The 19,134-nt window shown below is 43.1% G+C and overlaps 1 protein-coding gene across 1 annotated transcript in view; it reads right to left on the bottom strand.

The window, feature by feature from the left end:
• Nucleotides 1-18,921, bottom strand: part of FRMPD3 (FERM and PDZ domain containing 3) — a gene marked incomplete at its 3' end in the record, with an annotated part of 69,406 nt that extends 50,485 nt beyond the window's left edge. The window contains exons 1-3 of the mRNA XM_081278121.1: nt 18,771-18,921; nt 14,933-15,035; nt 12,014-12,059 (exon numbers count right to left, since the gene is read on the bottom strand). Coding sequence (XP_081134247.1) covers nt 12,014-12,059; nt 14,933-15,035; nt 18,771-18,918 — 297 coding nt within the window. The 5' untranslated portion in view covers nt 18,919-18,921. The remainder of the gene's footprint in view (nt 1-12,013; nt 12,060-14,932; nt 15,036-18,770) is intronic.
• Nucleotides 18,922-19,134: the final 213 nt, after the last annotated feature.

Raw genomic sequence — 19,134 nt, 5'->3', positions numbered from 1 at the left:
AATGGAGATGATGAAAAGTGGGCTATTTCAGGATATAGTTTGAACACTAAGCCAAGATCATATGTTGATGGGGTGGATATGGGGTGTGAGAGAGAGAGAGGAGTCAACTAGAAGAATGGGGTTTCCATTTACTGAGATAAAGAATAGGGGCAAATCAGGTTTGGGGCCACTTCAAACCCCTTCCTCCAAGGGCCTTGCCATGGAGAGACTGTGAGTCCTACAATTAGGAATTTCTTTGTTATGGCCCTTGCAAGGGTCTCTGACAGCTGGAAAGACAATATATTAAGCTATTATATGCCATTTACACTGTGGTTGGGATTCATTTGCCAAATCAGCCATAGGAGGGCAGGGCCATAAGATAAAGACACACCAGAAACAAAGGTCCTTATCTGGTCATGGGCCTCTGGCCCAGCTCTGGTTGGAACCAGCAATCTCATTCCATACAGAGGGCAGATTACAAAAAGCTACTTGTTCTACCTGAGTCCAGCAGGAACTTGAGCAGTGAGTCTTGGTCCTGGCTGCACAGTAGAAATGCTTAGAACTTTTAAAATTTCCAGGGTCCAGGTCCCACCCCAGACCAATTACATCAGAAGTCCTGGTGTTGGCCAGGCACAGTAATGCATACCTGTAATCCCAGCAACCCCGGAGGCTGAGGCAGGAGGTTTGCAAGTTTGAGGTCAGCCTCAGAAATTGAGCAAGGCCCTAAGCAACTTAGTGATACCCTGTCTCAAAATAAAAAGGGCTGGGAGCTGCTTGGTGGTGCATGCCTGTAATCCCAGTGACTCAAGAGGCTCAGGCAGGAGGATTGCAAGGTCAAAGGCAGCTCAGCAACTTAGTGATGCCCTGTGTCAAAATAAAAAAAAAGGGGGGGCTAGGGATCTCACTCAGTGGTTAAACACTGTTGGGTTCAATCGCCAGTACCAAAACAAACAAACAAACAGCTGGGGTTGAGGCCAAAGCATCAGTATTATTTTTTAAAGCTTCTGATGATGTCAAGGTGCAGCTAAGACTGAGAACTGCTGAGCTAAAGGAACCTTAGACTTATCCTGAGCCATGGAGGCAATTTGTTGGCAGCTGACGATATAGCGCAATGAAATCCAGGGCTGGAGATGGTTGTAGAGAGTGATTACAGTATCGATTGTTCATGGAGTCAATAAATGCCTTTGTGTGTTGCACAGCCGGGTGCTCAAATCCAGGGTGGGGGCTGCAGGCTGATGCAGAAGTAAAGGGAAGGGGCAAGACAGAAATATCTGTAGTTCTGCTTAGCCAGAGCTGTTTGACTCCATCTCCACAGTCACCCGACTTCCCACCAAGGTGCCACAGACAATTGGTGGGTGGAATCTTTGTTGTACCTGACAGCCACCCTCTCTCTTCTCTGTGATCATCTGCCATCAGATGGCTCCATGGCATAGTGTGGAGCAAGGCATCTCTAGAGACCTAAATGGGTTGTGCAGTACACTCTTCATCTAATTTTTTTTTTTTTTTAGTTGTAGATGGACACAATGGCTTTATTTTATTTATTTATTTTTATGTGGTGCTGAGGATCAAACCCAGGGCCTCACCTTCAGTGGTAGAGGCAAGCACTCTACTACTGAGCTACAACCCCAGCACCCTACCCTTCATTTTTATATGTGAAACAGAGGCCTAGGAAGAAGGTATGGTTCATCCAAAGTACCAAAATAATTGAAGAGCAGAGCTGAAACTAGAACCCGGAGTTCTTGAACCTTGGATTAGTGATTGTCTCCCCACAGCAGGCTGAAGCTGGAAGTCTATTCCTTATCTTTCATCCACTGATTCTGGTTGCACCTTGTTTCTGATTTAATGATTTCGAACAGATGAAGAACTCCAACTGGTATCCTTTTATGTATTCCCCCACAGTGGAGGGGAACAGCATTTTTGTTCATCCTCCCCCAAATCCTAAATTAAATTCTGTCCTGGAGATGTTTTGTTTCAATCACTATAAAGTGATAGATTCAGATATTTACAGGAACAAAACCACAAAGGAGGAAGTGGAATTGCCAATATTTTCAGGGATTATAATCATTTCTGGTGTCTGTTTCAGAGCTATTTTTAGCTTGTTTATGCCTCATTCCTCATTGACCCTTGTCTTGTTGGTCTCTAAGACACCATCATATTCTCAGTCTTCAGCCTCGATTGCTAATGGTGACTCACACATTGCCAGCCGGTCTCTGCTAGATGTCACGGAGTCATGTCTAGCCTTATGCTTAGACACACAGGTGGGGCCTGTCTTACTGGGGGACATAAGGCAGCTCTCAGAGGTCTCCCTGTCCTGAAGCATCGTCAAAGCTCAGTTGTGGGGCCTGAAATTCTTAATACTAGGATCACTCTTTTGAATTAAAATATTGACAATTGGGAAAGCCCAGGTCAAAATGCAAATGAGATATCAGGGAAGGGTGACAAACACTTCAGGTCCCAGCAAATGGCTGGACTGCATGGGCCAAAACTTGCCCAACTATCTGTTTTTGTAAAGAAAGCTGTAATTGGAACATGGCAGGCTGTGACCTTCACTTATATATTGACTGAGGTTGCTTTGGGGTTACCTCCATTGGTCTGAAAAGTCAAAAATATTTACCATATGTCCCTTTATGAAAAGTTTGCTGACTGCTGCACTAACTTATTAGTAATGTGCTAATCCACTGCTTCTAAAACTTGCCCAAAGAATCGAATCACTGGGGAGTGTTTGTTAAAATACAGAAGCCTAGGCCCAAATCAGACTTAAAAAGGCAGAATCCCTGAGAGAGTGGGGCCCAGGAATCTATATTGGTGAAGATGTCCTAACCCATTAAGCACAGATTAATTGAGTGCCTTAAAGCTGGGACATCTGAGCTCTTCACTGACCCTATTTTCCTCCAAGCAGCTGGGAGTCTCATTTTGCAACAGGCACCCTTTCTGGCTAAAATGAATTTTGGCTTGAAACACAGGAGTAGAATTGCTAAGTACCTCTGGGGCCACTGCAAGCCCCTTGAAGCAAATATGAAGCCAGCAGCTAGGTGGAATAAGGAATTGGAGAGAGAGCCTGCCTCTCCCTCAGGGATGAATTTAGCAGCTGGTGATTCTTTGACCATTTTTTTTTTTTAATTTGGTGGCTCTATTAGTACAGATTTCAGAGCTGTGATCATTCATATCTTGGCCAAAGTCAGGTATATGGTCAAACCTTTTCATGCAAGATAGGAACCCACTTTCTTAAAGTTTTATTTTTATTAATACATAATAATTGTACATATTTATGGGGTACAATTTGATGTTTTAACATGTTTTGTTTTAGTCAGCTATTTACTGCTGTGACTGAAGGATCCAACCAGCACAGGTTTATTTAGGGGCTCACAGTTTCAGAGGTCTCAATCCATAGACAGCAGTCTCCATTCCTTGGGGCTCGAGGTGAGGCTAAGCATCATGGTGAGAGAGTGTGGCAGAGGGAAGCAGCTCACAGCATGGTGATCAAGAAGCAGAGAGACTCCACTTGCAAGATACAAATATATACCCCAAAGCCATGCCCTAATTCCTACCTCCTCCAGCCACACCCTACCACTTCAGTTAATCCCCATCAGAGGATTAATTCAGTGATTGGGTTAAGACTCTCACAACCCAACCTCTCTCCTCTGAGCCTTCTTGCATTGTTTCATGCATGAGCTTTTGGGGGATACCTCACATCCTAACCATAATATATACATTGTATAATGATTAAATCAGGGGAATCAGCAAATCCACCTCAAACTTTTATCGTTTCTTTGTGATGAGAGCATTTAAGATAATCTCTTCTAGCTCTTTTGAACTATACATTATTATTAACTACAGTCACCCTACTGTGGAAAAGAACAGCAGAATATATTCCTCTTATCTAACTGTGAAATTTAAAAAAGTTAATCTCAAGGAGTAGAGAGCTAAATGGTGGTTACCAGAGGATAGGGAAGGTAGGGGAGATTGGGAGAGGTTGGTCCACAGCCCCACTTTGATTACTGTAAATGGCTGGCACTCAGGTTCCTGCCTGAAGCTTTGATGGTTTTCTGATTTTGCCTTTTTGCTGGCTCATTGTCTTTGACACCTGAGCCTACTTACAATCAATTCCCATAGCAACCATTGTGGGCATCTAAGATAATGGAGGGTGGTCATGGTTTCACCAGGCCATTGATGAGGGTACCAGGCAGCCTTTCTTCCTTCACTCAGGACTGTCTGGCGATGAACCCGACTTCCAAGGCCTCCCATAAGCTACACTTCACTCTAACCTCCTCCTTCACCTATCTCCAATATCACCTTCTGTTGCATTTGGTGGTTCTGCCTACAGTTTTGTGCACACAATGGGTTTATTCCCATTTCTGGATTCACTTCATGCTGTTCCCCTCCCCTCCTTATCTTTCACAGCCCCCCACCCCCACCCTTTGCAGTACTGGGGATTGAACCCTGGGCCAGTACTTTTATTTTTTTATTATTATTTTTGAGGCAAAATTTCACTAAATTGCTGAGGCTCCAAGTCTCTGGGATTACAGATGTGCATCACCACACTTGGCTCCCAGTGTCCCTTTTGACCAGCTAAAAGCCATTTCTCTTTAAAAACTTAGTTCAGGTTCTAACTTGGTCTTAAATCCTTCCCCAATCCCTCCATTCTCCTCCCTGGATTTCCTGCAGTATCCCTATTAATTCACACTGATATAGCTTATCTCGCCCATCAGATTGTACAAGAAGAGATTATATTTTATATTAGCATTTCTCCCCCTAGTACTAAGCACACAGTAAGCACAACATAAAATATATTAATTGATAGCTAAGATTAATAATAAATTAGTTCATTAATTCAGCAAATATGGTTTGAGTACCTGCCATCTGTCAAAAACACTATACCTCAAGAAGCTCTGTGCAAGACCAGTTCTTCTGTAGTGGTTTCCATTATTTTGTATTTCCCCCTGGGCAAGTGGCTCCAAGCACTGGGGATTCAGGCTCTTTTGGTATAGGCTAAGTTTTCAGTATCAGAAAACTAGGATTTCCTTTGAAGGGACTGTCTGGACCTGCTTTACCAGAGCCATTCTAGGTGACAACCCAGTATTTTGTTTATCTATTGTAAAATATTTATTGAGGACCTACTATGGGCCAAGGCCTAAGTGTACCAAGACTTGTAAATATTCAGTCACTCACAGGAAACAGTTGGTCACTCAAAGATTAAGGAACACTTGTAGATACACAGAGGCTTAGTAAGTGCCTATGTAGTATGAGTTGAGGAGTCCTGGGAAAGGACACCGAAAATAGCCCCACAATGATCTTCCATGGTACAAATCATTCTGTTAAAAGGAAAATGTCAAATGAAAGATTTCACATCAGAATCATTTGAGGGAACCTTTTCAAGAGCCCCATTTTCAGATTCTGATTCAATTAGTAAGGGTTAGAGCCTGAGTATCCATAGTTTTAAGAGCTGCTCAGGTGGTTCTAATGAATAGCTAGGACCAAGAACCATTACAACTGCATGCAGCAGTAGGTATTAGACCATTATCAGTTATGGAATATAGGAGCAGGAAGAAGCCTTAGAGATTATCTAGTCCAGTGTTTATTAAATTCTACTGGTCATCAGAATCATCTGTGGATCTTATTACAAACATTGATTCCTAGGTCACATCCTAGATACATCAGGAGGCTGTTTTCTGGAAGAAATGGTAATCAAGCTTATTTATGGCAAGAGTTCAGTAAGAGGCAGTAGTCTCCTTAAACCCATGAGGAGCAAAATGCCTGTGATGGACACAGTACTATTTTCTGAGAAGCAGGAATATAACACTGAACATGTTGGGGGCTGTCAAGAAAATTTCACTATACCTTGAGAGAGAAGATTCAAGATTCTCAGTCAAGTCTTGTTAGTCACATACAGTGACTGTGTACACTGAATTAGTAAATACTGAACTGTTGTTCCAGATTTCATACAGGGTATAATCTTACCCCACCCCCAAACAACTCACCTTGGTATTCTGTGTGTATGTATGTGGTACTGGGAATGGAACTCAGGGTCTTGCCCATGCTAAGCAAGTGCTCTACTACTGAGTCACAACCTTAGCCTTTATTTTTTTCTTTTTTTGAGACAAGGTTTCACTAAGTTGTCCAGGCTAGCCTCAAACTGGCAATCCTCCTATTTTAGCCTCTGGAATAGCTGGTGTTACAGGCATGCCTGGTAACTTATCCTGGTAGATTCTTTTTTCTTTGTTTCACAAGAGAAAATGAGGATCACAAATATTAAGTGACTTGTCTGTGGCTGTCTCACACACAGGTACCAGAGCAGGGATCCAAACCCTGTCCAACTGGCCCCAGAATGGGAGCTTCTCACTACCATGCACTGCCCCCTACAGTTTCCATCCTCTGGGCATCTCCATATGAAAGCTGACTCAAGAAGGCTGGGTGTTGTCTTGTTTGACTTTAGCTGGGAACTGCGTGCACTGGACAACTCAAATTTTTCATGCTCTGTGCATGTCTGCAAAGGACAAGGAAGGTGCTGTGATTATTGATTTTGCAGGTTACTTATAAATTTTAGCAAGTAGGCAAATTTGCAAACACAGAATCTGTTGATAATGATGATCAAATGAACACATGCAAGGCTGCCATTCAATTGGAATGCGCTGGAATGGCCACACTGGTTGTAAAATATTAAAAGATTTTTTTTCACACTGGTTGTAAGTAGATGCTGCCCTAATTTCCTGGGTGCCATCTGACCTCTCCCCTGAGACCTCTTTACCAATGTAGACCAAAACCTGGTACAACTAGGATTCCTTCAAGACTATGTTCCAGTTGTTTTTGCTGGTTTACATTCTGATTGGTTGGCTCCTGTATAGGTTATTAAAGATTTTTTTTTGAGTACTGGAGATTGACCCCAAAGGTGGTGAGTGACACCCCCAGTCCTTTTTCAAAAAATTTTTCTTTGAGATAGGTTATCACTAAGTTGTCCAGGCTAGCCTCAATCTTGTAATCCTCCTGCCCCAACCTCCTGAGTTGATGGGATTATGAGTGTGTGCCACCATAATCCAGCTCAGGTTGTTAAAGGTTTGACTATCACCTGTGTGTGTATGCATGCGCGCGAGTGTGTGTGTGTGTGTGTGTGTGTGTGTGTGTGTGTGTGTGTGTTTGCTCACTTCTATACTCCCAGGCTAAGCACAAGGCTAAGAAATAGAATGAAAACTTTTGAGAGGGCAGCAACCATCTCTGCCCCAAGTACTGCTACATTCCCAGCCTATAAGATTGCCCAGAACAGAGGTTGAGGCAGGAGGATCACAAGTTCAAAGCCAGCCTCAGCAACTAAGGTGAAGCCCTAAGCAACTTAGTGAGACTCTGTCTCAAAACAAAAAGTGCTGGGAGTTAAGCACCCTTGGTTTCAGTCTCTGGTGCCCCCCACCCCGAAAAGAAATAAAAGACTATCCAGAATAGCAGGTATACAACTATTTCATGATGAATGAATGAATGAATGAGAAACTCTCATTGGGGTTAGTCAGGTAAAGCCATTTGGAAAACTTGAGTATCCAGCCAGATTTTAAAGGAAACAGATGTTATTAGAAGAGATGTGGAAGAGTGCAAGGACAAAACTCTGCAGGGCAGAAGACCTAAAAAGTGTACAAGGAAGAGAAGAAAAGTAGTCTGGTCATAGCAAAGGGGCCACGAGATGGGACAAGTGGAAGTATTAGAACTAGGTGCAAGGGAGTGTTGGAGGCACTGGGATAGGAAAGTTGGATGGAAATGGGGGGGTGTTAGGTTCTTTATTCTGTACCTAAGTTTGGACATTTGGGTTTATGTTGCTTTTTTTAGGAAGCTGGTTTTCCTTCATTCCTTCAACCTATATTTATTAGTGCTACTCTGTGCCAGGTGCTGTTTCAGGTGCTAGGTGATACAGCAATAATAATTAAAAAAAATTCCCTGTCCTTTGTGGAGCTCACATTCTAATGAGGGATATAGATAATACACATATAAATATAACATTTCATGGGAATGTATATTAGTCTTAAAGTTCCTTGATAGACTAAACATACACTTACTATATGAACCAGAAATCATGCTCTTGAGAAATGAAAAATCATGCTCACAAAAACCCCATACACAGGGCTGGGTGTGGTGGTGCACACCTGTAATCCCAGTGGCTCAGGAGGTAAGGCAGGAGGATCTCAAGTTCAGAGCCAGCCTCAACAAGAACCTGTCTCTAATAAAAATACAAAATAGGGCTTGGGGTGCAGCCCAGTGGTTGAGTGCCCCTGAGTTCAATCCCTAGTACACCACTCTCCAAAAAACATCCCCCACACAAATGTTTCTAGAAGCTTCATTCATAACAGGAGAGAGAGAGAGAGAGAGAGAGAGAGAGAGAGAGAGAGAGAGAGAGAGAGAGAGAAATAGTCTAGATGCCCTTCAATGGGTGGATGATAAGCAAACTGTGGTACAGTCACACCATGGAACACTACACTGCAATAAAAGGAACAAAATATTGACAAGTTGGATGACTCTTAAGGGCATATGCTGAGTGAAAAAAGCCAATCCCCAAACATCAACAGGATATTATACTACATTATTCCATTTATGCAATAGTCTTGAAATGATAACATTGCAGAAGTGGTTGACAAGGATTTCCAGAGGGAGTAGGGGAAATGGATATTGCAGTAAAAGAATGACATAAGGGACCTTTTTGGTGACAAACTTTTTCAGTATCATTTTTTTTGGTATTGGAGATTGAATACAGGGGTGCTCTACCACTGGGCTATACCCCCAGCTTTTTTATCTTTTTGATTTTTTAGACAGGGTCTTACTAAATGGCTGAGGCAGGCCTCAAACTTGCAATCCTCCTGTCTCAGCTTCCCGAGTTGCTAGGATTACAGGTGTACAGCACAATGCCCAGTACCACATTTTCTTCATTCATTCATCCGTTGATGGACATCTAGGCTGGTTACATAATTTGGCTGTGAACTGTGCTGCTATAAACATGGGTATGCATGTATCGTTATAGTATGCTGACTTTAATTCTTTAGGATGAATTCCAAGGAGTAGTATAGCTGGGTCATATGGTGGTTTCATGCCTAGTCTTTAGAGGAACCACCATAGTTATTTCCATAGTGTTTGTACTAATTTCAGTTCTGCCAACAGTGTAAAATTGTTCCTTTTTCTCTAACACTTAGTATTGTTTGTATTCTTGATGACTGCCATTCTGGCTGGTGTGAGATGAAATCTCAGTGTAGTTTTGATTTGCATTTCCCTAATTCCTAATGATGAATATTTTTTCATGTATTTGTTGCTGGCCCAATATCTTGATTGTGTTGGTGGATTCATAAACCTACACATCTGAAACACATTGTGTATGCATGTGTAAAATTCACATTGAACTATATATGCACATTGAAAAAAAATGTCATTTTCCTGATGTTGATATTGCACTATAGTTATAGAAGATGTAACCACTGGGAGCAACAGGCTAAAGGATACATTGTATGTCTGTACTAGATTTGCAACTTTCTATGAATCCACAATTATTTCAAATAAAAAATTAAAACTATAATATTTTACCAATGATTAAAAGTTAAGCAGTATCAGGAGATAATGACGGTAGATACTCTGTTAGAGAAAGAGTTGTCAAATCTGGGCACTGTGGCAAATTGCCCAGTAGCTTGGGAGGCCGAGGCAGGAGGATCACAAGTTCAAAGTAAGTCTCAGCAACTTAGAGAAGCCCTAAGCAGTTCAGCAAGACCCTGTCTCTAAATACAATACAAAAAGGGCTGGGGACATTGCTCAATGGTTAAATGCCCCTGGGTTCAATCCCTGATACCAAAGAAAAAAGGTAGTCAAAGAAGGTTTCTGCAAAGAGGTGACATTTGAGAAAACCTGACTAACCTACAGAGTACCCTATAATGTGTCTCTGATCAGACTAATATATTCTAACCATACAAAAAGCATGTTTTGGGGGACCATTGGTAGGCATTTTCTGTTTCTTTAGGGGGGTGTACCAGGGATTTAACCCAGGGGCACTTGGCACTGAGAGCCACAGCCCTAGCCCTTTTTAATATTTTATTTAGAGACAGGGTCTCACTGAGTTGTTTAGGGCCTTGCTCAGTGCTGAGCCTGGCTTTGAACTTGAGATACTCTTGCTTCAGCCTCCCAAGCCACTAGGATTACAGGTGTGCACAACTGCTCCCAGCTCTTGGTGGCCATTTTCAAGACAGGAGGTTGTAGGGAGTGGGAACTGACTCCCTATTGACCATTTGGCAACTGCACACATGCAATGAAGTGAGAAGGGAACTATTCATAACACCCAGGAAGGGTGGGGTCTTCTGGTTGGAGTCAGAGAATGTAATTGAGTGAGGCCTGTCTGCCTGGGAGCATTGTATGTGTGGGTGTATATATATGAGGGGTTTGTGTCCAACAATGTGAATGTATAAGTGTGTAAGTGAAAGTATATGTAAGCACGTGTGTGTATGTGAGTCTATTGCATGTATATAAGAGTATATGTAAGCATATATATGTATATATGATCACATACATGAGTGTATGTGTGTGTGTGTGTGTGAAGTTCACACAGACTCAGAAGAGGGCTGGGGGCCTCAGGGTGAGTCCTTTACTGTTGGGCTTGATTTGAGCCTTGACCCCCTGACTCTTAAGGTGTGAGCTCAGGCCTCACACCTGTGCTACATCGCTGGCTTTGCACAGATATATTGTCTCTCTGAAAAATCTTCTCCTTACTCCATGTCAGGGAATTCCTTCCCCTCCCTCAAGGTCCACTTCAGGTGTAGCCTCCTCCAGGGGTTGGGCTATTAGTGCTGGGGAAAGATGGGCTGGAAGTGGAATAAAGGCTATGTGTTTTGCTTGTAGAAGTTTTACACCTACTTGATTTGAGCAAGTGTGATTGCGGTAAGTAATGGACACTGGGGTTTCTGAATTCAACTTGAGGAGAGAGACCTGAAATAAAAATATATTTACTTTTAATATTTAATGTAATTAATTATTATTTTTTTGGTGGTGATGGGGATTGAAACCAGGGTCTCACACATATTACACAAGTGCCCTCAGCTCTGTCTTCATTTCTTTTTTTTTTTTTTTTTTTTAATTTTTGAGATGGAGTCTCACCATGCTGCTCAGGTTGCCCTTGAACTCCTGGGCTCAAGAAATCCTCCTGTTTCAGCTTCCCAAGTAGGTGGGACTGCAGACACATACCACTGTGCCCTGCTCAAAAGATTTTTACTTTTATTGGGGTACCAGGGATTGAACCCAGGGGCACTTGACTCTCTAGTCCCCCTATTTTATATTTTATTTAGAGACAGGGTCTCACTGAGTTGCTTAGCGCCTTACTTTTGCTGAGGCTGGCTCTGAACTCATGAGCCTCCTGTCTCAAGCCTCCCAAGGTGCTGGGATTACAGAAGTGCACCACTGTACCTGGTGATTTTTACTTTTAATAAGTGTTCTTATTTAAAAATACTGTTCTATGAACTTCTTAATTTACAGATGAAAAAATAGGTTTAGAAAAGGGAACTGACCCACCCAAGCTCTCACAGCCACTTAGTGACTGTCCCAGGGCAAAGATGAACCTCTTTGTCTAACTGTACCTCTCAGGATTTTATATGAAACTCCTTACATATGGTGCTGTATCTTAGATGTCATAGGTTGCTTAGTAAATACTTATATGCATGAATAAGACTACCACCCACTATCTGCCAGGACTTTATTAGAGTTGGACACTGGATAGATACATTTGTATGATACACAGCAAAAAAGAAGTAGAAGTAGATTTGGAATGGAGGCAGTAGGCAGTTTAAGTGGGTAAAGCAGGGGACAAGGGAGAGAACACAGTCCTGTACAGCCCTTTAAAATCTTTAGCCTTCAATATTAGAGTAGACAAGATCTCTATAAAATATTCTATAAAATTTACTCCTACATCCTTGCCTCCTAGGACCATTCTTGTTGGTCTTAATCTCTGATCCCCCATCTTCCCATGCTGTTGCTTTCTAATATGGGGTCATCTCTTGTCAGTCAGGAAGAAGAACAGATGGCAAAGAGGCTCACTCACCTGATGAGTGTGCAGAACTGTAAGAACGATGAATTCCTTAGCGCTCCTACAGAGAAAAGAGGGAACAGGAGAGCAGTGTATCATGCACTAGGTATTCATCTAGTACAGAAAGCAACACCAGAATTTTCCCCTGGGTTGCATTCAAGGATATGGATTAGGACAGGGGGTAATCTGAGTGTCTGCATGGATTCCTTGCCTCTCATCATTTGTGGAGGCTTACACAAACCATCCATATTGGTTCATGCAGGCCTCTGATGATGGTATTACCATTACCTCTGGGCTTGTCATTTTTCAGGTCTTCTTTTTATATTTCTTCTCCCATCCTCTCTGTAGATATCCTCAAACTTTAGGAGCAATTTTATCTGTAGAGTAGAACATTCTCAAGGAAAACTAAAGGCCTGAATTATGGAACACACAGGGCATCCAGCCACTGGGTCCTGGGAACCATGTACGATGATTATTGGCAATTTGGTATTTAAGCAGGAGGAGAAACTCAAAGGAAAAACCCAAAGGAGGTCATTTGGTCATCATGACTCATATTCAGCAGATTTGTTTTAATTGAGGGAGCAAAAAAAAAAATGAGAGCCAGGGAGCAACAGATGGAAGCCAAGACTCTCTGCAGATAGCAAATATTCAAAGGATGAAAAATTTGAAACTCTTCCGACAAGAATTATACCAGCGATCAAAGAGCCTGTGAGGTATGAAAATTCTCTCCCAGGAATCCATAATCCTGTAAAAGAACTAAAATAAATGGAAATAGTTTGCCTGAAGGAGCTTCTCCTTTCCTTGTTGGCTTTGTTCAAATGTTTGTGGGAATAAAGGCATTCAAGAAGTAGAGTTAAGACAGCCTTGATGCTGGGTATTTGAGAAATGCCTATGCCCCTTGCCTAAGGACTCTGAGCAGTTCTCATATTCCATCATGCAAAGTCCAGGCATGAATCAGCCTCAAGGTCTTGAAGTTCCCAGGAAGAGTTATGTTACAAGGAAAAAACCAAGGAAAATCCTCTGTCTTGAATAGGGAAGGGGCATAACGCAAGTTGTGTTTCCCATTCATTTACAATGGCTTATAAGACTTTCTATAATCTGGACTTATCTTCCACAACTCTTCCCCTTCCTTAGCTGATGCCAGTCACATTGGCCTCTCTCCTCTTCCTCAATCAGGCCAGACACATTCCTGCCTTAGGTTCTTTCTACTGGCTCTTTGCTTTCTCCAACACTTTCACCTCCTTCAAGTCTTTCTTCAAATGACACCTTCTCAATGAAGCCCAAACTGGCCATGCTGCTTAAAGTTCCAATCTGTAAATTTGTGTCCAGCACTCTCAACCCTCTTTACCCCAATCTACTTTCTATTCTTCAATAACATTTATTGAATTCTAATACAGTATACAATTATTTATCAGGTTCACTGCTAACTGTGGGTCTCCACCAGAATATAAATTCCAATGAGCCAGGGATTTTTGTCTCTTACTTGCTGCTATTTCTTTAGTGCCTAGACTGGTGCCTTGCACATAAAAGATGCTCAAGAATAATTATTCATGGAATGAATGAATGACCCACCAGTCCCTGAAGTTATCAAAAGAGTAAGTTCTGCTTGATCCTGAAAGAGCCCTGGAATCCCTCAAAAAAAATTAGGCTACTTTGTTCTAGGTATAGAGATGTCTACTTCCAGGAGATCAGGCTTAAAGAATTCCAGTATACCCTGAAGGGGTGAAAAGAATTCACCCTATTTCAATGTGGTGGTGGAGGGTGGAGGGTGAAGAGTGGGGGAATGCATAGACAACTGAACTTGGAGAAGAAGCAAACTGAAGGTTATCAGGGCCCAGACACATGTTGAACTGGAGGGAGAATGCTGAGGAAGACTTGTTCTGGACTTCAGGATGGATCATTCCAAACCCCTTTAGAGCTGAGAAGAGGGTGCTATACCACATGCAGAATGCTAAGTCTGCTTTTGAAAGCTAGGGAGGGGCTCTGGGACCAAGTGGGCTTTGGAAATTCTCATAAAAATGAGTAAAATTAAATACTCTGAATTAACAGGGATGGAGGATTGAGGGAGATGGAGGCAGGGCTGGAGCCAGACTATACAAGTTGGGGAGGGGGGGAAATACATTGAGGACATGGTTCCATTTGAGGATAGCCAGCATCCCCAAAGCCAACGTTAACACATGGACTTTAGAGTCTTCACCTCTATCCTCCCATTCCTTATCAACAAACTATGGAAGTGTATGAACATGTGGTATGAGTGAGGGGAAGGGGATTTTGCACAGTATGTGGGTGGAATGTGTATAGTGGTGAGGGACAGGCAAAGACAATGTTATTACTCTCCATTTACAGATGGTGGAGGTCCCCTGAATGTTCCCGTCCTCTCTTACCTGCTCCTATCTGGGGAGGATGGACATTAAGGTGTTACAAACAATGAATGCAGAATCTACAAGAGTAGATTCCATTTCTCAATCCACTGGGAAGGGATCTGATTTTCTCTCTCTCTCTCTCTCTCTCTCTCTCTCTCTCTGTGTGTGTGTGTGTGTGTGTGATTGTGGGATGGGTGAGGAGGTGGGAATAATGTCTTTAGTGACTTGCTTACTCTCAACACTCACTTTGTCTGTCTCACTGCACAGTAACCCCAGCTCAGGTGAGGAGATTAGTTGGGGAGGGTAGAGGTGAGGCTATAGCAGGAGATTCTTCTTTGTGCCTACTCATATCATCACAGCAAGTTTAAGCCAGAGTGTGTGAGGCTTATGGTAACCCTGACTGGCTGTGCCCTGAAGTTCTGGGTAGACAGGAGCCCTGGCTTGGGGCTGCTCTGCCTAGAAACTCTCGTCTTTCAGGGCCAGGGAGGATAGTGGTAGACCTAGGCCTCTGGTGGGGCAGGGGTGGGGAATATTACGCAGCTCCTGCCAAGGCCCCAGAGGCCCCTGTTACCTGATGAGTTCTATGAACCTCTCCCTGGGGGCTTCACTCACGTCCTCCTCATTAATAGCCACAATCTGGTCACCAGCCAGGAGCTTGTCCTCAGAGGGGCCTCCTGCAGAGGAGAGGAGAGAGGCGTGAGAGCTTCAAGCTACTGCTAGGAAAGCACAAGTCTGGGCAAGAGCCACAGTGCCTGAGGGATACTTGCAAGGCCTGCAGGAAATGATGCTCTTGGCAGCTGCATATGGAAAATGAGGGGACAGAGTAAAAATGAAAGAGAATCCAGTGGGCTTCCTTTGATTGGGCATGGTGTGGTAGCAAAAGGTCCCAAGCCCAGACCTCATACTCAGACAAGGTTAGTGTTTTATTGGCTTGGTTCTAAAGAGGAACACAGACTTTCAGACTGCTGGCAATGTTACAGGTGACAGGAGGAGGGGGAAGAAACTTCTTCTTTGAATCTTTTTAAAAATTATCTTTTAGTTGTAGATGAACACAATACCTTTATTTTATTTGTTTTATTTTTATATGGTGCCAGGGATTGAACCCAGTGCCTCACACATGCTAGGCAAGTGCTCTACCACTGAGCCACAGCCCCAGCCCATGAATATTATTCATACTTTCTGGTTTGGAATGGCTTAGGTATTCACTTGCTTGGAGACAGGGGTTGACTGAAAGACTTAAAAGGCTTAATCTTTTCTAACATTGAAAGATGCTACTGTTTAATAAATGAGGAAAATGCTGAAAATTTATTTGGTTTCTCCCTTTCCCATCTCTACTGCTGAGCTTAAGAAAGTAGATCTAGCTGAGAGCTATACTTTTTGTATGGTACTGGGGATTTAACCCAGGCATGCTTTACCAGTGAGCTGCAGTCCCATCCCTTTTTTATTTTTGAGATAGGGTCTTGTTAATTTGCTAAGACTAGCCTCAAACTTGTCATCCTCCTACCTCAGCCTCCCAAGTCACTGGGATTGCAGGCATGTGTCACTGTACCCAACAGATATAATTCTTGGTTAGGGGAAAGGGTAGAGATAGAGTGGTGCTATGAGGCTGTGCTGCTTCTGCTGTTCAGCAAAGACCTTTTTGGACAAAAGCTTTTCAGCCTCAGAGAATGAGAGGTCAGATCTTCCCTGACTCAAACCAGAAAGAAATGTTTAATGTTTAAACCAGCTTCAACTCTTATTTGTGTCTACTTTAAAACGCCAGATCCTAACTTCTCTATTTCTCTACGTAAAAGGGTGCTGCCCGAATTCTGAAAACATGAACATACACAGCAAATATGTCACTTGAGGACAGCTCAATGGCTCTGGAGCCTGGGCCTTATGTGGTGAGGAAGGCTGAGCCATCATGGCCAGCAGGAGTCACAACTCTGATAGCAATTGCCTTGAACTTTCTAGGCCAATACAGTCTCCTGCCAGAACAGGAGTGGAGAGCATGGTGGTGAAGAGCAAACTCTTTGCCGTCAGACAGACCTGGCCTCGAATCCTGAACCTGCAATTAATTCACCAGTTATATGACCTTGGGTGAGACAGTGAATGTCTCTGAGTTTCTCTTATCTTCTCTGCTAAATGGAAAAATAACAGTACCTACACATCATAGGCATGTTGGGAGGATAAATGAGATGATGAATATATAGTCCTTCAAACAGTTAATTGATGTTGGTTAGAATTTGATGAATGGTAGTTATCATATCCTTTCAAGGGACAATTTCTTCAACTCATTTCATTCTTTTTATCTATTTCTGTCAAAAATTTGAGGCTCTTAGTTGAAGGCCACTCTACTTATTGCATTCCTTCCTTCCCTCCCTCCTTCCTCCATCTCTCCATCACTCCCTTACTACAGAAGAGGTCCTCATAGAATTTTTCCTCCTCTGCAGGCCTGGGCCCGTGATGACACTGGTAACATTCAATCTACTATCCTTTCATGAATGGTTTGTTGGATTACTCAATTGCAATTGCTCCTGTGTAGAATCCTTCTTTGTCTTTTCTTATGTCCTCAAACACTGAACCACTTGGCAGCTGCCTGAGCAGATGCTGCAACATGGTTCAGCCTGAATCTCTAATAGGGCTGTGCCATTTACTGCACGGCTTTTTGTGGCTCTCTCCTGGGGTCTTCTCTTCACCCCTCTAACTCCTCCCTCATCTTTTTTTGGGGGGATTGGGGGGTTTACCAGGGATTGAACTCAGGGGCACTCGACCACTGAGCCACATCCCCAGCCCTTTTATTTAGAGACAGGGTCTCACTGAGTTGCTTAGTGCCTCACTGTTGCTGAGGCTGGCTTGGGACTCACGATTCTCTTGCCTCAGCCTCCCAAGCTGCTGGAATTACAGGTGTGTGTCACCATGCCTGGCTTCTCTTGCATCTTTATCTTATACCTTTTGCAGTTAACCTTCTCTAGGCCTAGGAGCTTTCTTTGGCCCTACAAATTATGATTCTGTCCCCTTTGAAGCTAAAGCAGGGGTGCCTGGTGGTCCATTACCAAGTTTTACCTGGTCCTTTTTTCTGAGGACAAATTTGATTTCTGATCAAAGATTCAAAACTTTCCTGTCAAACAGCAGGACTGTCTTGGGAGCCTTAGGTCAGCCCCTAACTCCTGAATTGATTTTTTTTCTCTGTGGCATATAGTTGAAGAGGGTTTACACAATCTTTTTTCTTTTCCTTTGAGGATTGCAAAATTCATCAAATTTCTGCAAGACCAGTTTGTACTCTGGCTGCTTCTCTTGACTGAGCGAGAAACTGTTGTAAACATCTAAAGCCTCAGGCCCAGCAAGTCAGGAATAAAGCTCCTTTCTGTCTATCTTCTGTCAATGATAGCAGATTTGGAACAAAACAGTGCTTCAGCCTTTTCCTGTATCATTCACAGTTTAGGGGAGCTTTTGCTTGTTCCTTTCCACATGGTCCCTATCAATTCCCTGTATCCCCCTCATGGTAACACATAGACCCTGGAGCAAACACTGGCTCTGCTGGTTCCTAGCTCAGTGGCCCTGCACACATCATTCCTCCTCCTCTGTGCCTCGGTTTCCTCATTTGTACAATGGGAAAGGTATCACTTATCTTGTAGGCTTGGCTGTGAGGATTAAACAAGACGATGTAAAGTGCATAGTAGCAGATGCTTAATCAATGGTAGCTATCGTTATTTCCACTGTGGCATTCAGATATTTTATTCTTCTCCCTCCTCCTATCCCATCTGTGGTCTCTATCCTAATTCCAGTCTTTAGTGGCTGATGTATTTTTCTTTTTTCCTTTGTGATAGTGGAGATTGAATCCAGGGGTGCTTTACCACCAAGATAATTTCCCAGCCCTTTTTATTTTCTGTTTTGAGACAGGGTCTCACTAAGTTGCTAATGTCGGCCTCAAACTTGCAATCCTCCTGCCTCAGCCTCCACAGTCACCGGGATTACAGATGTGTACCACTGTGCCTAGCTTATTTCATGAGTTTTTACCAGTCTCCACAGCCTGATGATTAGATTCTTGTGGACAGGAACTGTGTCTTGTACTTCCCTACCACATTTCTGGGCTTAGAGTAGGTGATCTATAAATACTTGTTGAATTGAATAAATGGCACTTTGTCATCCAAAGCATTGTGGCTCTTCTTTGAATGTACTATGCAAAGGGAAGCTTTATTAAGACCCATGTCCTATGAAAAAATCAACTACAGCCTCTAAGGCTCCAAGCTACCTCAATGGTTTGGGCTAATCAGTCTTAAACACTGTTATTGGTAGGCAAGTCTTTACCTACTCTTCATGAATTCTTTAGGAACACAGTGTACTTGGGCACTGTGCTCTCTGGGCAGACCAGTTAGGTGTGGGGGGATAGGAGCTAGGGCTAGAGGGACACTACGAGGGACACCTACCTGGCCTCACAGATCGAACCACCACAGGCCTCTCACTGCCGGCCACGAAGCCAAAGCCATATATAGGGTCTCGGTGAATGGTCACTTGACGCAGCGTCCCTGCTGGCAGTTGCTCACATTCCATATCATTTGCGCTCTCTTCCTGCATCACATGACTGGGGGAAGGGGAAGATGGGAGCAAAAGAAGATGCAAAGGGAACTAAACCTCAGAACCAGCTAGGTGAGACACTGGTTAGGGTTCTGGCCATGGCACCTGGGATGTCACAGCTTAATTTCCTATATCCTCTAAAATCAACAGAAATGATGACAGCCTCATATTTCAGATTGGAGAAAGAGGAAGTTAGGAAGGAGAAGTCACTTGTCT

Source organism: Spermophilus citellus (assembly GCF_964194105.1).
Source record: "Spermophilus citellus genome assembly, chromosome: X".
In the NCBI taxonomy this organism is placed as follows: domain Eukaryota; kingdom Metazoa; phylum Chordata; class Mammalia; order Rodentia; family Sciuridae; genus Spermophilus; species Spermophilus citellus.
Note: the sequence above shows the minus strand (reverse complement) of the source record. Positions and strands in the feature narration are given on the sequence as shown.